This window comes from Piliocolobus tephrosceles, chromosome 6 (assembly GCF_002776525.5).
Source record: "Piliocolobus tephrosceles isolate RC106 chromosome 6, ASM277652v3, whole genome shotgun sequence".
NCBI classification, from domain to species: Eukaryota; Metazoa; Chordata; class Mammalia; order Primates; family Cercopithecidae; genus Piliocolobus; species Piliocolobus tephrosceles.
Genome location: NC_045439.1, coordinates 158723433 through 158741443, shown reverse-complemented (window position 1 = coordinate 158741443; position 18011 = coordinate 158723433). Strand labels below are relative to the sequence as shown.

Below are 18011 nucleotides of genomic sequence, written 5' to 3'. Positions count from 1 at the left end.
CGGGACAACGAGTCACAATGAGTAATTTACTGGTTAGCTGTGATAGCGGTGATCACTGTTGCCACGAGTATTCCTTCAACAAGGGCTGACACAGAGAGCAATTATACTTCAGCTGCCTGACCTGAGAAGTAAGGGGGGCCTGGCGGTGGAGTTCAATCACATGGCCCAGGATTTAAGCAATCATGCCTACATATGAAGCCCCAGTAAAACTCTGAACAATGTAGCTCAGTGGAGCTTCCTGGTTTTTGTGAACAAATGGATGCTCCTGGGGAGTGGCATGCCCTGATCCCACGTGGAGAGGTCCTAAATCTCTGCAGTTCCTCCAAGACACCCTCCCCAACATATATCTTTTCTAAGAAAGTGATAATCATAAGTACAGCACTTTTAGTGAGTTCTGTTAGTCAATATAGCAAATTATTAAATCTACTAGGGTCATGGGAATCTCCATATAGGTAGTTAGTTGGAAGTGTGGGTGTCCTGAGGACCCCTGAAGTACAGCTGTCATCAGAAGAACAATCTTGGGCCAGGCACGTGGCTCACGCCTGTAATCCCAGCACTTTGGGAGGCCGAGGTGGGTGGATCATGTGGTCAGGAGATCAAGACCATCCTGGCTAACACGGTGAAACCCCATCTCTACTAAAAATACAGAAAGTTAGCTGGGCGTGGTGGTAGGTACCTGTAGTCCCAGCTACTCTGGAGGCTGAGGCAGAAGAATGGCGTGAACCCAGGAAGTGAAACTTGCAGTGAGCTGAGATCCGGCCACTGCACTTCAACCTGGGGGACAGAGTGAGTCTCCATCTCCAAAAAAAAAAAAAAAAAAACAAAACAAAACAAAAAAGAAGAAGAACAATCTTGTTGCTTGTTGGAGGTCATACACTTCAGCTTGTAGGATCTGCACTAAATTGTGTGATTACTACAAGATTTGAATTATGGCACACCCAGTTGGACCATAATTCAACGAAGTAGAAGGTGACACAATAAACCTAAAGCAGAATGGAGCTCAGTTATTTCCCTAATTGACACATTAGTAATAACAGGGGGGCATATAGGGTCATGATTATAAAAATCATTTCACATAATTTTATATCATTATAAAAATTAATCTCTGACAACATGAGCAGGTGGAAGCAACTAAGAAGTCTGGTGCAACTGGGAATGATGGGATCCCATCTTAATGAACCTAAAAGCCTTCCATATTCCAAAAGCTGGTACCTAAATGCACGTTCCTGACTTTTCAATGGATAAGGGGGATTTGAGGCTATTTTTCATGAGACTCCAGAATATAGCCACCTGAACTTAACAATATTGAAACAGCAAACATCCTTCCTCTTGAGACCAACCTATTGTGGATCACTATGACTGTGCTCTACCAGTAACCAGGAAGTCAGGAGAAACGCTAGAATTGGACTTTATTTAGCAGTCTTTGCCAGCCTCATTGACTCTGAATGTGAAAGACCCTGCGGTTACTTAGAAATCCCACAGTACTCTATGCCATTTGTGAAGATGGGTAGAGATTGGAGTTATTTTGCTACCAGCCAAGGAATGCCAAAAGTCTCAAGAAGGCAGGAAGGGCAGGAACAGATTATCCCTTAAAGCCTTTGGTAGGAGCATGGCCAAACCAACACCTTGACTTAAAACTTCCAGCTGCCAAATCTACAAGAGAATAAACTTCTGTTATTTTATGCCACCCAATTTGTGGTGATTTTTTATGGCAGCCTCAGGAGACAAATAAGGGAGAAATGTTTTAATTTCAGAAAATATACTGGTTTCAGTGTGCAAAATAAACTGCAAGTGAATAAACTAGTGAGAAGGCACAGAGGATGTCCTCGGTGGTGAACCAAGGGTGAAAGAGCAGTGGAATATAGTCACGGATGGCAGTGAGTGGAATATAGTCATGGATGACAGGTGCTTATAGAAGGTGAGAATTATGTGATTACCTAGATATGTAGGATACAAGAGAATCAGTGGCATCCTTTTTTCTTCCTCGGGACCCTGGGTGAACAGCTATGCCATGTACTGTGAGGCAGGGAACACACTGGCAGCAGAAGGTTTCAGGCAGACACTGATGAAGTAGAGTAAAATGTTGAATTTATAACTCAGCCTGGGCATGGTGGCTTATGCCTGTAATCCCAGCAATTTAGGAGTCTGAGGCAGGTGGATTACCTGGGCCCAGGAGTTCAAGACAAGTCTGGCAAACATGGCAAAAACCCATCTCTAAAAATATGAAAATTTAGTCAAGTGCAGTGGCACACACCTGTAGTCCTGCTACTCAGGAGGCTGAGGTGGGAAAATAACCTGAGCCTGAGGAGTTGAGGCTGCAGTGAGCTGAGATTACACCACTGCGCTCAAGTCTGGGCAACCAGAGTGAGACTCTGTCTCAAAAAATAAAATAAAATAAAATAAAATAAAATAAAATAAAATAAAACTCAAAGGCACAATGTTAAGATGACCTTTAGGCAGCTGGATATCCAGTTACAGACCATGAAAGAGACATCTTAGTCTGGAGAAATGAATTTTGGACTCATTTGTGTATAGACGTAAAATTCAAGCTCTGGGAGATGGTGTTGCTCAGAACACAAGGTGACAGGAACAGAAGAGGTGAGACAGGACCGCTAGAAACTTCAACTTTTAGATGATGGCTGGAGAAAGATATTTTTAAAAATCTGAAAAGGCGAAGAGAGTTCTCAGCGATCCCTGAAGTCTATGGTGTACCCTGAGGACTCAGGGCTATCTGGAAGAACTGCCATGGCATGGGTGGTACGTGTGTGTGTGTGTGTGTGGTATGTATTTGCACGTGTGTGTTCTCAATATAGTTAAGAAACCCAAGACTGCTTGGTAGATAAATCTATCATTAAAAGGATAGCATGAAAAACTGCAAGCACCATGACACACATAAATTTGACAAATTAGATTAAATGGCCAGATATGGTTTGGATTTGTGTTCCTGCCCAAATCTCATGTCGAATTGTAATCCCCCATGTTGGAGGAGGGGCTTGGTGGGAGGTGATTGGGTCATGGGTTGGGGGGGGACTTCCCCCTTGCTGTTCTCATGATAGTGAGTGAGTTCTCACGAGATCTGGCTGTTCAGATGTGTGTGGCACCTTCTTCCTGGCTTTCCTCCTCCTGCTCTGGTTATGTAAGATGTGCTTTCTTCCCCTTTACCTTCCACCGTGATTGTAAGTTCCCTGAGGCCTCCTCAGTCATGTTTCCTGTACAGCTTGAAGAACCATGATCCAATTAAACCACTTTTCTTTATAAATTCCCCAGTCTCAGGTAGCTCTTTATAGTAATTCGAGAATGGACTAATACATGAGCCAACTCCCTAAGACCACAAATACCAAAATCCATCTGTGATGAAAAGATCATCTGAATAGGCTTACAATTAAAACAAATAGTTACAAGCCATCTGAAAAAGAAACGTTCAGGCACTGATGGTTTCACTGAAAATGTCTACCAAACATTTGAAGAAGAAATAAAGACAATTCTACACAATTTATTCCATAAAGCTGAAGAGAAGGAGGGACCAATATTTTCATGAGGCTCTCAAGTCAAAACCAGATACAGATATTGCAGAAAGAGAAAACTATAGACCAATATCTCTGGTGAGCATATAGATAAAAACCCTCAGCTAAATATTACCAAATTAAATCCACTGACATGTAAAAGGAATAATACAGCAACATCCGCTTGAATAGAGTTTATCTTAGAGAAGAGTGTTTAAGATGAGGCAAGAGATTTTAACATGTCCCAGAAATAGCTCCAATTGGGATGGTCATAGGATAGTCTGGAAAGAGATTTAAATCACCTTGGCCTATTGCTATGTGTGGGGATGGTGTCTTTTCTCTTTTCTCCACTTTCCTGTTGGTTTTCCCATGTCTGGAGGGCAGGTATGTGTGCATGTGAAGGAAGATAGCCTCTGTGGTGTGTGCTGTGTTCTCAGACAATGAAACATTATGCCATCCTCATATCATCAAAGGGCCCTGCTCTAGACACTCTCAGGGTGATGTGATTTATCTTCTTTACTTTCCAAACTTCTCTTTCCAGCACAGGCATTTTTGCTGAGTTGTGTCAATCCAGATATCTGCTGGGTATGATCGTTCAGTCTTCCCAGAATCTTTTGGTCCTTCTCTCCACACGGTTTCAGGAAATCGCACCTGCATTTCCTAGCTGCAGTCCTGCTCAACTGGCTGCTGGAGACAGAATCCTGGATGTGCCTGTTATTCACAGTCTCCCCTCACCTTCTATTGCTATTTGTATCTTCACTGGCCTTTCTATTGAACCTCAGCTCCCTCTGTCACCCTCTCGGTGATAATATTGCTGTTCCTTCACGATATGCATCATGACATATGATTACTTGATCAGGCATTTGTTTTCTCTTTTAAGGCTGTTTATCTCCACCACTTCCCCTCACTACAGATTACAGAGACCATGTCTCTTCTCGTTGTATCCCCAGGCACAAGGCCTGAAACGTAATGTAATGTTAGTAAACAGTTGACGAATGCAGATGAAATGCAAACCATCGCCCATCACATGGATTCCTGGGAAGGGGCCCCTAAGGACTCTCTGCCTCTGCTTGTCCACCTGCCCCAAACTCTAACCTTACTCTGTATGCAGGTGACCTTTCAGAAGACACCCTAGACTCTTTAAATATCTGAGAGAGCTGCTCCTTGGGGCTGGGCAGGACTGAAAGGTCTCCCATTTCAGTGCATGCGATGGACCGCGAATGGATGAGCATGAGCAGTGGCTCCCTAGGGAGGCTGGGGATGAGGGGCCAGGGGCCAGTCCCTCCCAACTTTGTAAAGCAGCACTGCCTGTCCTCACTTCTTAATGTTTTCTAACAAAAACAGGGGCCCAGCTGCAATGGGTTTTTCCCTCAGACTGAGCTACTTTTCTGAAATGCAAATATTTCAGGCACATGACAGGTATTGCTCAATATTTACTGAACACATTAAAGTGAATTCTCTGCTTAAGATCCTTGGCCTGAAAGGCATTTGGGGCCCGTTTAGGGGCTCCAAGGTGGAGGCTGCTGCCTATGTGGACAGGGAAGAGCCAGAGGATTCACATTTCATCCAGGGCCTCTGGGCCCCTGCACTGCGAGCATGCGCACTGCCCACTAGAAGCTCTGGGGTGACCCCCCTTCCTCTGTTCGCTATGGAAACCAAGGCTGGGACTGGCCTCTCCTCCTGTTCCTGAGTCTGCCAAGAACAGCCTATTCCACAGCTGTGTAATCTGTTCCACATTACAGAGTTCGAAGTAACCCACCAGCAAAACTGTCTGCTCCAGAATATTTTAAGTTACAGCTTCTCCATATATATTCTGTATCTATTCACAGAACTTCTATTTACAGAATTTTGATGTAATGAGTAGTTGAGATATATTTTTGTAGCCTTCACACTTTTCTACTAAGCTGCTGGTCCTGAGGGGACTTATTGCCAATCTCAAATAGGGGTTCCCCTGGAGACACCCAGCAAGATTGATTTATCCCATGACCCTCAGGACAGCATTAGAGCTCCGCCCCAGGTCTGGAGCCTTGGGTCAAGGTAGTTGTGGATGCTTCCCAAGTACTAGCTTCCTCTCATTTCTCACAGTGTCTTTGGTCCTTTTTGTTATTACTCTGAAGGTCAGAATCTCTGGCTCATGGGCACATACTTTATTAGGAAGCCATCAAGCTACTGACTCACCTATCTCATTGCACATGTGCACGCATGCTTTCCCCACTTACAGGCTATCCCAGGCTTTGTTTTGTCCCACTACCCCACCTACCCAAACTCCTACTCCCATTAATTCGATTTTGGCGGCGGGGGATTGAACCTCTTCACTCCTCAGGAGGAAGATGATACCATTTTAGTAGATGTACAGTTGGGCTCCAAGATCTAGCCTGTGCTTCGTTTTAGACTCATGCATCAGACCCAAGGCTTTAAGCCTTCCGAGTGTAATCTCTCAGGGTGGTCTTCATCGACAGGCCCAGGTACAGCATTAGACAACCCCTCTGTCAGAAGCGTAGTGTGTTGTGTGCTGCAGGAAAGGCTTTCTGCACAGTCTGCTTGATGCTGGCAACTTCACTAGAATGAAGTCCAGGTAGAAGCTCAATTATCCAGTCCTGCCCAGGCAGCAACTGAAATCCAAGCAGCTCTCTGGCCAGAGCACTGATACTCACTTCAGCAGAGCCACCTTTTATTGTTGTCATGCCCTAAGCTTGCACTTTAATTTCAAGAATCCATTACATCTCGGAGGGTGAAATGTGAGAATGTAGTTTGAATGAGATCACAACGTTAAAAACCATAGCCTACGGCCAAAGCCAAGTTGAGATTTAAATAGTAGGTTCAAACACTTTTATTATTTAAAAAAAATACGTCAAATGAACTAAATATTTTATTTCTTTATGTATTTAATTTTTGAGACAGTCTCGCTCTGTTGCCCCGGCTGGAGTGCAGTGGCATGCTCTCAGCTGACTGCAAAATCCACCTCCCAGGTTCAAGTGAGCCTCCTGCCTCAGCCTCCCAAGTAGCTGGGATTAAGGGCATCCGTCACCACAGCCAGCTAATTTTTGTATTTTTAGTAGAGACAGGGTTTTGCCATGTTGGCCAGGCTGGTCTCGACCTCCTGACTTCAGGCGATCTGCCCGCCTCGCTTTCCCAAAGTCCTGGGATTACAGGCGTGAGCCACCGCACCTGGCCTAAATATTTTATTTAAATAGTTAGAAAATAATACATACCCAAATAAAATAAAGAATAATATTGATGGAGATTTAAATGCAATAAATGAGGATTATATTTAAGAAGCATGGGGGCAATAAGTCTGTTCAAGAGACATTCTTAAAAACAATGAATTAGCATATTTCTGTAAGATGTTCCCAAGAAAGTAGTAAATATCCATAAATAGAGGAAGGAGAAGGAGAAGTAGATGGAGAGGAGAAGGAGGAGGTGGAGGAGGATGAGGAGAAGAAGAAAAGTGTTGAAATAATTCCAACTAAGACTGATATCTAAGAATTACCCTGGTGAAGTGGGAAGCTAAAGAGTCCGTTGGAAGGACTAGTGTGGGAATGGCTCTGCCAAAAGTGTTACCCAAAGAGAGAAAGCACAGAAAACCCTTCAACATCAACTTGCTTGAGGAAAAATAACGTGACAAGTGGGAAAAGATATATACTCACAGTGAGGACTCTAGACATGTTAAGACCATTTTTAAATGTGCTTTTGGCTTCGAGTGGCAATAATTAGACTCAAGACAGCATATTTAAGAAGCTGCTGATGAGAAGAAACCCTGGAAGCGCTGAAGGACCACATCAGCCCAGACCAAGGATGCTGAAGCAGCATCAAGGCCCCCGGTTTCAGAGGCTCCAGCAATGACCCTTTTTTTCATGGAGAGCCTGTAGGAGTGACAGTTTTGCCTTTGCCCAGTGGGAATCTGTTTTCTATACTTGGAAAACAGGGTTACCCATGTTGCCCTTGCTACCCTTTGGTCATCTCAGAGACACTACCAGATATTACCCATGAGACCTAGTTTTTTATTTTTAATCTCAGGAAGGACTTGGGTGTGGCTTCCAACGTGGAGGACTCAGTAGCTTCAGAAAGGGTCCTGGGAGAAGGTGAATCGGAGAACGAGGGTGCTGGGCAGAGGAAAAAAGACATTACCATACAAGTTTGTGCTAAAAGATATAGCAATCCTTCTGCTATGGACTAAGTATGGAAAAAAATAAAATGGAATCAAAGTGACCCAAAGGAAGTGTAAAACCCGAATTTATGCCCACTAAAGCATTAATGATGCTCTAAGTCCGCTGCCTTCTTAAAAGGTTCATAGTTCACATGGGTTGACAGGAAATCACGTTAAGGACAAGCTGCATTTCTCCTCTTCTTATAACCCCTCTGATTTGGTAGGGAGGGAGTCAATCATTTTTTATTGGAATTTCTCAGGATTCCAACCTCAGACATCCACTTTACACATTTTCTTGGACAAGCCCGACTGTTCCTCTCACTCGTTCGCATAAAGCTCAAGTTTACACAGCCGCTCAGACCTTTCTCTGGGACTCTCATATTTAACTTAATTCTGGATATACTCAGGTAAGCGTTTCCCAAGAAACTTGACCCCAACATCCCAAAAACTTAAGTTATCATCTTTCCCCTAAACTGGCCCCTTCTCCAGTACGCATCCATCTCACTCCTCTCCTGCCCTAGATCTCCTCAGCTCAAACGGGAAACTCCGGGATCACCCTCCCCGCAGGTGAAGCCTAGCCAGGGACCCTCCCCGTCGGGGCTCCGCGCTGCCCCGCCCGCCCCCAGCCGCTGGCCGAGGCCGCGGTCGCGCAGGCGCAGTGCCGCGTCCCGCCGCCGCCCCGCCCTGCCCGCCGCTGCGGAAGGCGCCGCGCACAGCAACGCGCACTTCCTCTCCAGGAATCCGCGGAGGGAGCGCAGGCTCGAAGAGCTCCTGAACGCAGAGGCCCTGCTCTTGCCAGACGGCGCAGACATGTCAGAACAAAGTAAGGATCTAAACGACCCTAACTTTGCAGCGGAGGCCCCCAGCTCCGAGGTGCACAGCAGCCCTGGGGTTCCGGAGGGGGTTCCTCCGTCCGAGACCCTGGCAGAGCCGCAGAGCCCTCCTTTAGGCCCGACGGCCGCCCCGCAGGCCGCTCAGCCTCCCCAGGTCCCGAGCGACGAGGGCGACCCGAAGGCCCTGCAGCAGGCCGCGGAGGAGGGCCGCGCCCACCAGGCCCCGAGCGCGGCCCAGCCCGGCCCGGCACCGCCAGCCCCGGCGCAGCTGGTGCAGAAGGCGCACGAGCTCATGTGGTACGTGTTGGTCAAGGACCAGAAGAAGATGATCATCTGGTTTCCAGACATGGTGAAAGATGTCATCGGCAGCTACAAGAAGTGGTGCAGGAGCATCCTCCGGCGCACCAGCCTCATCCTCGCCCGGGTGTTCGGGCTGCACCTGAGGCTAACCAGCCTGCACACCATGGAGTTTGCGCTGGTCAAAGCGCTGGAGCCCGAGGAGCTGGACAGGGTGGCGCTGAGCAACCGCATGCCCATGACAGGCCTCCTCCTCATGATCCTGAGCCTCATCTACGTGAAGGGCCGCGGCGCCAGAGAGAGCGCCGTCTGGAACGTGCTCCGCATCCTGGGGCTGCGGCCCTGGAAGAAGCACTCCACCTTCGGGGACGTGCGGAAGCTCATCACTGAGGAGTTCGTCCAACAGAATTACCTGAAGTACCAGCGCGTCCCATACGTGGAGCCGCCCGAGTACGAGTTCTTCTGGGGCTCCCGGGCCAGCCGCGAAATCACCAAGCTGCAGATCATGGAGTTCCTGGCCAGGGTCTTTAAGAAAGACCCCCAGGCCTGGCCCTCCCGATACAGAGAAGCTCTGGAGGAGGCCAGAGCTCTGCGGGAGGCTAATCCCACTGCCCACTGCCCTCGCAGCAGTGTCTCCGAGGACTAGCGAAGTCTGGAGGCAGATGAATGGTTTCTGACCCTCACCAGGGCTGTGGAAGGGTGGGGGTGGGTCATTAGAGTGTTGAGGATTTACAGTGCAGTATTCACGTGTAACTTTTAAGTTTTCAGTACAGTGCTTTTATACCTTTAATGCAATGTTGTATTCATTTGGGTACTATTGTGTAGTATTTAGGATGTATGCATGTTTGTTTATATGTAAGCTTGGTTGGTGCTTTCGCTTTTGTGGTACCTTTCTTGGATTTTTGTACCGGAGACGTGCTAAACTGATGAAGTACATTGAGAAAGTTTCCATCTTATTATTTTATATGGGACTGAGATGTGTGTTGGGGTAGACTGCTCCTGCAGAGTTTGGAAAAAAGTCACCAGCAAAGCCGGCCTAACCAAGAAATGTCAAGGCCCACATGACCTTGCTGGGTACTGAAAACATCCTCGTGGAGTAAACTAATTTGAACTGGACTGGTCTCAATGTGAGAGCACTTGGCACACTTTACTAAACACATATACAACCCCACCGTGAGTCAACTTTAAAGTAAACATTAAAGATTCTTGTGATACATTCATTTCTGGAAGTGTATGTTATCATTTTAACAAAGCAGTATGGTTGGGAATGAGACAATTCTCTATTTTACAGTATACACAGATAGAACTATTTCCCCTAATGGGGTGGGAAAAAATCGCTACTCATGACTACTCCTAAATTTGTGAAGTTTGTAGTTCTGTCTTTAAATGTAACTCGTGTATTTCAAAAACATGCACAAATATAGAAAAGTATAACAAACAAAACAGTAAGATTGTCCATAATCACATCCTATGGGAATAAAAACCAAAAATAATTTCCTTCCCTTAAGTTTCTACATTTTATCAAAATTAATAGATGCTTTGTGGGCACTTAAAGAGTGAGACATTGTACATGAGCCCTAACATGTATTTTTCTCCTCTTATCTAATCCTCACAACAGGCCTGTCAGGCAGCCACCAACTGCCTCTGCACCATGGAGGAAACGCAGGAGTAATGTAGGTAATGAACTTTCCATAGCTCATAAAGGTTAATAAGAGAAGGAGCTAGGACTAGAACTCAGAATGAATCCAGAGTCCACATTTGTCCCCACCTGCCTTCAACTCCCCTACACCCTGTGGTTTTTAGGTTATTTATTTTTAACTTTGTGTTTAACTTTCATGTGGGAGCCCACACTCACATGGGTTCATGGGCCACACATACAAAAAGGCTAGGAATTTTATTTTTCTAATTCTTACGATATTTTGGAGAAAGCAATATCATTCTGATTGTGCAAATTAAGAAACTTACTTTTGGAGAGATTAATTAACCTGATAAAGAGAGACTCCTGTTCAGCAGTGAAGCTGGGATTGGAAACACGATCTTTCCTGAGGGTTGGAGGTGAAGGTGTTTTCTCTGACAAACACACAAGACACCTAAGAGAGGGAGGCGGGTTGCCCATCAGGATGCCTCTGGCCTCGCAGCGGTGAGCCACTAGGTAATCCTCAGAGGATGGGATGGGCTGCGAGTGGGCTTTAGGGGCAATGCCTGAAGAAAAATCTCATTGTGAATTTTTAGTCCTGCAAGGGGTCAGGGGGAGAAAAGGGGCTTTAATAAGAACAGAAGTCCTTTAAACTACAAAAGAGTGGGAAAGACCATTTGGCCAAAGCCAGAAACTTTTCTGTGGAAGACTAATAATGAAGAGGACACGTGTCACATAACCCCTCAAAGAAGTAAACTGGGAGTCCTATTAGGGTGAGGGAATTATAATTTGGATTGGGAGCTGGAATTCCCAACACTTACTGGCATTACTTAACAGGTGGGGGCAGGTGCTGGAAATACTTATGAAGCCCCTGCTCATGCTGAGATGAAATCCATCCCAGTTTAAAAGCTTCCGGTGAAGTCTTTCAAGGGGGTTCTGCGGGGAAAGGTGGACATTTCTGCAATGACCCAGGCAGGAGTGACCTGGCTTTGATGGCACCTCTTACACAAAACCAATGTGAATGTCTCACCTCTTCAGAAGTGTTAGGATTGTTTAGAAATCTTACCTCCCCACAACCCATCAATAAGTTTCTCCAGAATCAAAATAAATCTGCCCCTTATCATTTAAAATTGTGGGGATATCCAGGATGTTTCGTTTCTGGAGTAGGACTATGGGCTGTTGTTCCTGCCACACACAGTGCTGGTCATTTTCTCTAATGCCTTAATACTCCCCTGACTGCTGGACTGATGCCTTGCAGGAGCTGTAACCCCTGTGTACTTCTTGCAGCCAAGCCCAGAAATCACTAAGCAAACAGTCCCTTTACATCCCCATTTAACTCCTTGTGTTGTGTCCACTTTTCCTCTCTGCTGTGAGAGGCACGGAGAATCACCCTTTCTGTCCCAAGCTCATTCACACAGGCACCCTAGCCAGGCCATAGAAGACCGAGCCTTTACAGGAGAAACAGAATGTCAGAATGTGAGAAAGGAGTAAGGCATGGGGCAGAGCCACTCTTCCCTGATGCTGCCTAGGAGGCAGATGGACCTAGAGAAAGAGGCTTCCAGATGTGAAATGAGTTTACTTCATGACACCTGATCCTGCAGAGATGCAGCTTTGGGCACGGGGAGAGAGCACCCAGCAGCTCTCTTGGATTTTCATGCTGGGCTCTAAATGGAAAGACTGGAGAGTTTCGTCAAACATTTACCAAAAGATTCACCTACAAGGTCCTGGGATAGGTCAATCGGGAAGGGGTCAGCAGGTGTTGCAGTCCGACCTGACAGTGTGCTGAAGCCCAGACTGCTGTGGGTGGGAGAGGCTTTCCGAACTCCCCATAACGTGAACTTCTGCCTGCCAGCTGGAACCTCATTTCTTCACAAACACCTGAAAACATGTTTCAATTTGTTAACCTCATTTTATGAAAGATATGAAGGGAAAAGGGATCTTTGCAAATTTAATATAAAATATAAAGACACCTAGTGTAAGCTGTCCTGAGAGGAAATAAATAACTGTAAGCAGTATCATTATTAAACAGAAATGTTTTAAGTGAACTTCTTATGCAGTTAAATATTTCCTGTGCTTGAAAACCCTTTTAGGTCCTTCTCCAACTTGAGTCTGACCTGACCCAACTCATGAACACTACTTACTGGGAGAACACTCTTCCCTAACCTCTAAGCACAACCATGTTCTAAACGCACTCAAAATACACATACTGGTTATAATTATGTGCCCTTTATTTCTCTCCTCCTGGATTGTTACATACTTTAGGGTTAGAATTGTCTCTATCCTGTTCATTATTTCTTTGATACTTGATGCAAGGATGGGCCATAATGGATGCATTTGATAAATATTTGTTATATAAGTGAAGTAACTCAAAAAATTAGAAAAGACCTACCCATCCACATGAGAAAACAAAACCATATGTGGCCGACAACAATTAGCCAATATAAAGGGCACGGTCGTTCATGCCTGTAAACCCAGCACTTTGGGAGGCCCAGGCAAGTGGATCACGAGGTCAGGAGATGAGACCATCCTGGCTAACATGGTGAAACCCCATCTCTACTAAAAATACAAAAAAATTAGCCAGCTGTGGTGGCGGGAACCTGTAGTCCCAGCTACTCGGGAGGCTGAGGCAGGAGAATGGCGTGAACCCGGGAGGTGGAGCTTGCAGTGAGCCAAGATCGCGCCATTGCACTCCAGCCTGGACGACAGAGCGAGACGACTCCATCTCAAAAAATAAATAATAATAATAATAATAAAGTATAGGTGTTGTAGGATGGGCTCGCAGTGGCTCATGTCTGTAATCTCGCCACTTTGGGAGGCCGAGATGAGTGGATCACTTTCCTTTTTAGAAAAACTACTAGATACTGGGTTATTTTGTTAGAGTGTTTGTATTAATGATTCTTGAAACAAGTTTTTGTTTCCATTGTTTTTCTGCCTTTTTTTTTTCTTTCACTAATTTCTACTTATCTACATTACCTCCGCTTTACTTTTTTTTTTTTTTTTTTTTTGAGGCAGAGTCTCACTCTCTCACTGAGGCTGGAGGGCTGTGGCACAATCTCGGCTCACTGCAAGCTCCGCCTCCCAGGTTCACGCCATTCTCCTGCCTCAGCCTCCCAAGTAGCTGGGACTACAGGCGCCCGCCACCACGCGCAGCTAATTGTTTGTATTTTTAGTAGAGACGGGGTTTCACCGTGTTAGCCAGGATGGTCTCCATCTCCTGACCTCGTGATCTGCCCGTCTCGGCCTCCCAAAGTGCTGGGATTACAGGCGTGAGCCACCGCACCTGGCCAGAAGCCATCATTCTAAGCAAACTATCACAAAGACAGAAAACCAAACGCCGCATGTTCTCACTCATAGGTGGGAGTTGAAGAACAAAAGCACATGGACACAGGGTGGGGAACATCACACACTGAGGCCTGTGGCGGGTGGGGGTTGGGGGCGGGATAACATTAGGAGAAATACCTAATGTAAATGACGAGTTGATAGGTGCAGCAAACCAACATTGCACATGTATGTCTATGTAACAAACCTGCATGTTGTGCACATTTGCCCTAGAACTTAAAGTATATATATATATAAAAGCAAAAAAGAAACAACTCATTACTAGATACATGGGCCAAGGACACAGAGAGGTTAGTGCCTTCATAGTAAACACAAACGTCAAATAAGAAAATGAAAAACAAATACAATCTCACTAATTAAGTAAAGATACTTTGTCTATATGAATTGATCAAATATATAATAAAAATGAATATCCTGTACTAGCAAGAGTGAATTGAAATTGGCATCCTTGGACCCTGCTCTAGTTGTATAAATTACTACATGCTATTTTATGCATTCATTCGGAGTGCATACTGAGTGCCTGATATGCTGCAGATGCAGGGCTAGGAGGTAGGGATGCAAGAGTGAACAGAATAGACATTGTCCTGTGCTTGCTGAGCATTCACTGAATTGAAAGAAGCAGGTGAATAAAAATAATTACACTTCAGTGCAGTAAGTGCCATCCTAGGAGAAGTGTGGAGCCTAAAGAGGCACAAACAGGTGCACACGACTCAGACTGTCCTAGAGAGGTGAGGCATGAATTGGTTCTATAGGATGAGAAGCAATTAACAACGTGAAAGCGGTGTGCGGAAGGGTGAGGCTGGGAGGAGGCTCTCTTTGTGTCTTGGGATCTGCTGTGTGACCACGCACACAAGCATATGGGGCTATAAAACGAGTTTCTCAAAATAAATAGAGTAAAAAGAAGAAGGGAAATAAATTTCAGAATTGACTAGAGGCTAGGTAAAAAAACGCATGCTGGCTGAAGACACAGTCAATTTCCTCAAAGATGCAACAAAGAAGAGGGCTGATATGAATCACATGAAAGGCTAACAGATTTAGAAGAAGCCATGCTGAAAGATAGCCTTCTTTTGAACAGACACCTTTGTTTTTTTATTGCTGCTGTTGTCTGCTTTCTAATGAGGGGTCTAAAACATCCCTCCTTATCTCTTTATTTGCCCAGTTATTCTTTGGTTCAGCTACTCAGGGTTTGGAGCTCTTAACTACATTACATATTTTCCCATATCTAAACAGTTTCATGTCTCTTCTATTAGCCCACCAACTTTATACTAAAAAACCGTACAGATTCCTGTTTGCTGTATAAATTGTTTTGTTTATGTATTTATTCAATAGAGATTTCTTGAACTTCAACTATATGGCTGACTTGTGCTAGGGAATGGTACAATTTGGTGAATTAAACAAGATGGCTCTTGGCCTTAAGTAGTTTATTTATAAGCCTTTTTTTTTTTTTTTTTTTGAGACGGAGTCTGGCTCTGTTGCTCAGGCTGGAGTGCAGTGGCGCCATCTTGGCTCACTGCAAGCTCTACCTCCTGGGTTCCTGCCATTCTCCTGCCTCAGCCTCCTGAGTAGCTGGGACCACAGGCGCCCACCACCATGCCCAGCTAATTTTTTGTATTTTTAGTAGAGACAGAGTTTCACCATGTTAGCCAGGATGGTCTCGATCTCTTGACCTCCTGATCCACCCGCCTCGGCCTCCCAAAGTGCTGGGATTACAGGCTTGAGCCACCACGCTTGGCCTATTTACAAACTTTGCATTGATAGAGCATAACAAAAAGGTACGAACGAAACTTCAAATACAAATTATGTGATTGGATAAGATATATGAAAAAAAGGGGCCAGGCACAGTGGCTCACACCTGTAATCCCAACACTTTAGGAGGCCAATATGTAAGAATTGTTTGAGGCCAGGAGTTCGAGCCCAACCTGGGCAACATAGCAAGACCCCTCATCTCTACAAAAAAAGTTTCATTTAAATAAATGACTTGGTTAAATTGATAGAGAATGGTTGAGAAGACAAACTAGGGCAGGAAGCCCAAGAAATAATTTTCTGAAAAGGTGAAATTTAAGCTGATAATTAATTGAAGGATAACAAGAGAGTTAGCAAAGATCAAAGGGAAGATCAAGATTAATCCAGGCAGAAAGAACATATATATAGTATGTATATATAGTATATATATCTAGTATGTATATATAGTGTGTATATATTTTCTCATATATACATACATGTATGTATATGTAAATTGCAGATGTATATATACACATATATGTGTATAATATATAAGCACATATGTGTGTATAATACATGTACATATATATGCACATATGTGTGTATAATATATATATACACACATATATATGAAGGCCCAGAGTGAATTAACTAGATTTCCTGGTGGCCTTTACCACAAGAAATAGCATTATAAATGGGCTGAGCAGAATGCAACACCCTGTTGTCTTTTCTTGTCTGTCTCCACAGTTGAGGCTGCACAAGTTAAATATTGAACTTCTTGGTCTTTCAGCTGTGTTCCAGTCAAGACATGTACACAGAAGTTTATCCCTGCTTTGCCTTCCTACATCCTGTTTCTCTTTCCAGGAATGTATAAGGAAAGTCAGGAGCTATTGCTGCTCCTATAATGACAGTATAAAAACAGTCAAACGGGCCGGGCGCGGTGGCTCACGCCTGTAATCCCAGCTCTTTGGGAGGCAGAGGCGGGCGGATCACAAGGTCAGGAGATCGAGACCATCCTGGCTAACACGGTGAAACCCCGTCTCTACTAAAAATACAAAAAATTAGCAGGGCGTGGTGGCAGGCGCCTGTAGTCCCAGCTACTCGGGAGGCTGAGGCAGGAGAATGGTGTGAACCTGGGAGGCGGAGCTTGCAGTGAGCCGAGATCGCGCCACTGCACTCCAGCTGGGGTGACAGAGCGAGACTCCGTCTCAAAAATAAACACACACACACACACACACACACACACACACAAACAGTCAAACGAATCACAGAGAGATTGAGCCTGACATCTACAAACTGCTGGACAAATACCAATAGCCACCTACTTGTATCTATGGTTTTTGGCATGTAGAATAAAATCCCATTCTTTTTTTTTTTGAGACAGAGTCTCGCTCTGTGGCCCAGGCTGGAGTGCAGTGGCTGGATCTCAGCTCACTGCAAGCTCCGCCTCCCGGGTTCCCGCCATTCTCCTGCCTCAGCCTCCCTAGTAGCTGGGGCTACAGGTGCCCACCACCTCGCCTGGCTAGTTTTTTTGTATTTTTTAAGTAGAGACCGGGTTTCACTGTGTTAGCCAGGATGGTCTCAGGATGGTCTTGATCTCCTGACCTGGTGATCTGCCCCTCTCGGCCTCCCAAAGTGCTGGGATTACAGGCTTGAGCCACCGCACCTGGCCTAAAATCCCATTCTTTAAGCTATGGTCTTGTCGGTTTTTTGCTTGCTTTGTGCAGCTCAAAGCATCCCTAACTGGTAAAACCTCCAAAACATCCTTTTCTCATCTCCTATTCTGTGTCTGGTACTCATTTGAGGGTATTACCGATCATGGGTGGGCCCTGATTAGGTTATGACAAGCAGAGTAATTCTATCTCCTTGCTGCAGTGCTTAGATCGGATATAAGAACTTAATCAGTTCTGAGCAATCAGGTCAGGTAGATTAGAACTTCCATTCAATTCATGGCAATGGTCATGAGAATAGAATTAGGGCTTTTGGCTCTGAATTTTGTACCACTTTGGCTTTTCGAGTTATCTCAGAAAAACGTATAATTTTTTAAAAAGTCAGCTTGTTATTTATAAGCCAGTTTTGTTATTTGCTCAAGAAATCATACCAATAAGAGTGGTGCTTTGTGGGGTTGTGAGGGCAAGGGAAAGCTCAGAACCAGGAGAGAGAGGAAGGTATCAGGGCAGCCCTGTAGGCGATGGTAAACAGGCAGATTGTATTTAAAGAGTAAATGGAAACCACTAAGGACTTGCACACTCATCTAACTGACATTATGTTTTTAAAATATTGCCCTCCTTAGTATATTCAGAATGAATTGAGAAGGGAAAGCATCAAAGTTGAGAGTCTGCTAAAAGATGAAGATGATGTAGATATGATGAAGGAGGGTATATTTGGGGCTCAACTGAGGAATGGAGGATGGATAGGTAAGGGACATAAAAGATTAGATCCTGATTTTCAGGTTTCAGGCTTGAGCACTCGGCGAATAGTGTGATCTCTTTTTTTTTTCCTTTCTTTTTTTTTTTTTTTTTTTTTTTTTTTTT

The 18011-nt window shown here is 44.9% G+C and overlaps 1 protein-coding gene across 1 annotated transcript; it reads left to right on the top strand.

Moving 5' to 3' along the window:
• Positions 1 to 8378: 8378 nt before the first annotated feature.
• NDN (necdin, MAGE family member) lies at positions 8379 to 10000 on the top strand. The gene has a single exon (XM_023194955.2). The coding sequence runs from the start codon at positions 8461 to 8463 to the stop codon at positions 9424 to 9426; it is 966 nt and encodes a 321-aa protein (XP_023050723.1). The 5' UTR covers positions 8379 to 8460; the 3' UTR covers positions 9427 to 10000.
• Positions 10001 to 18011: the final 8011 nt, after the last annotated feature.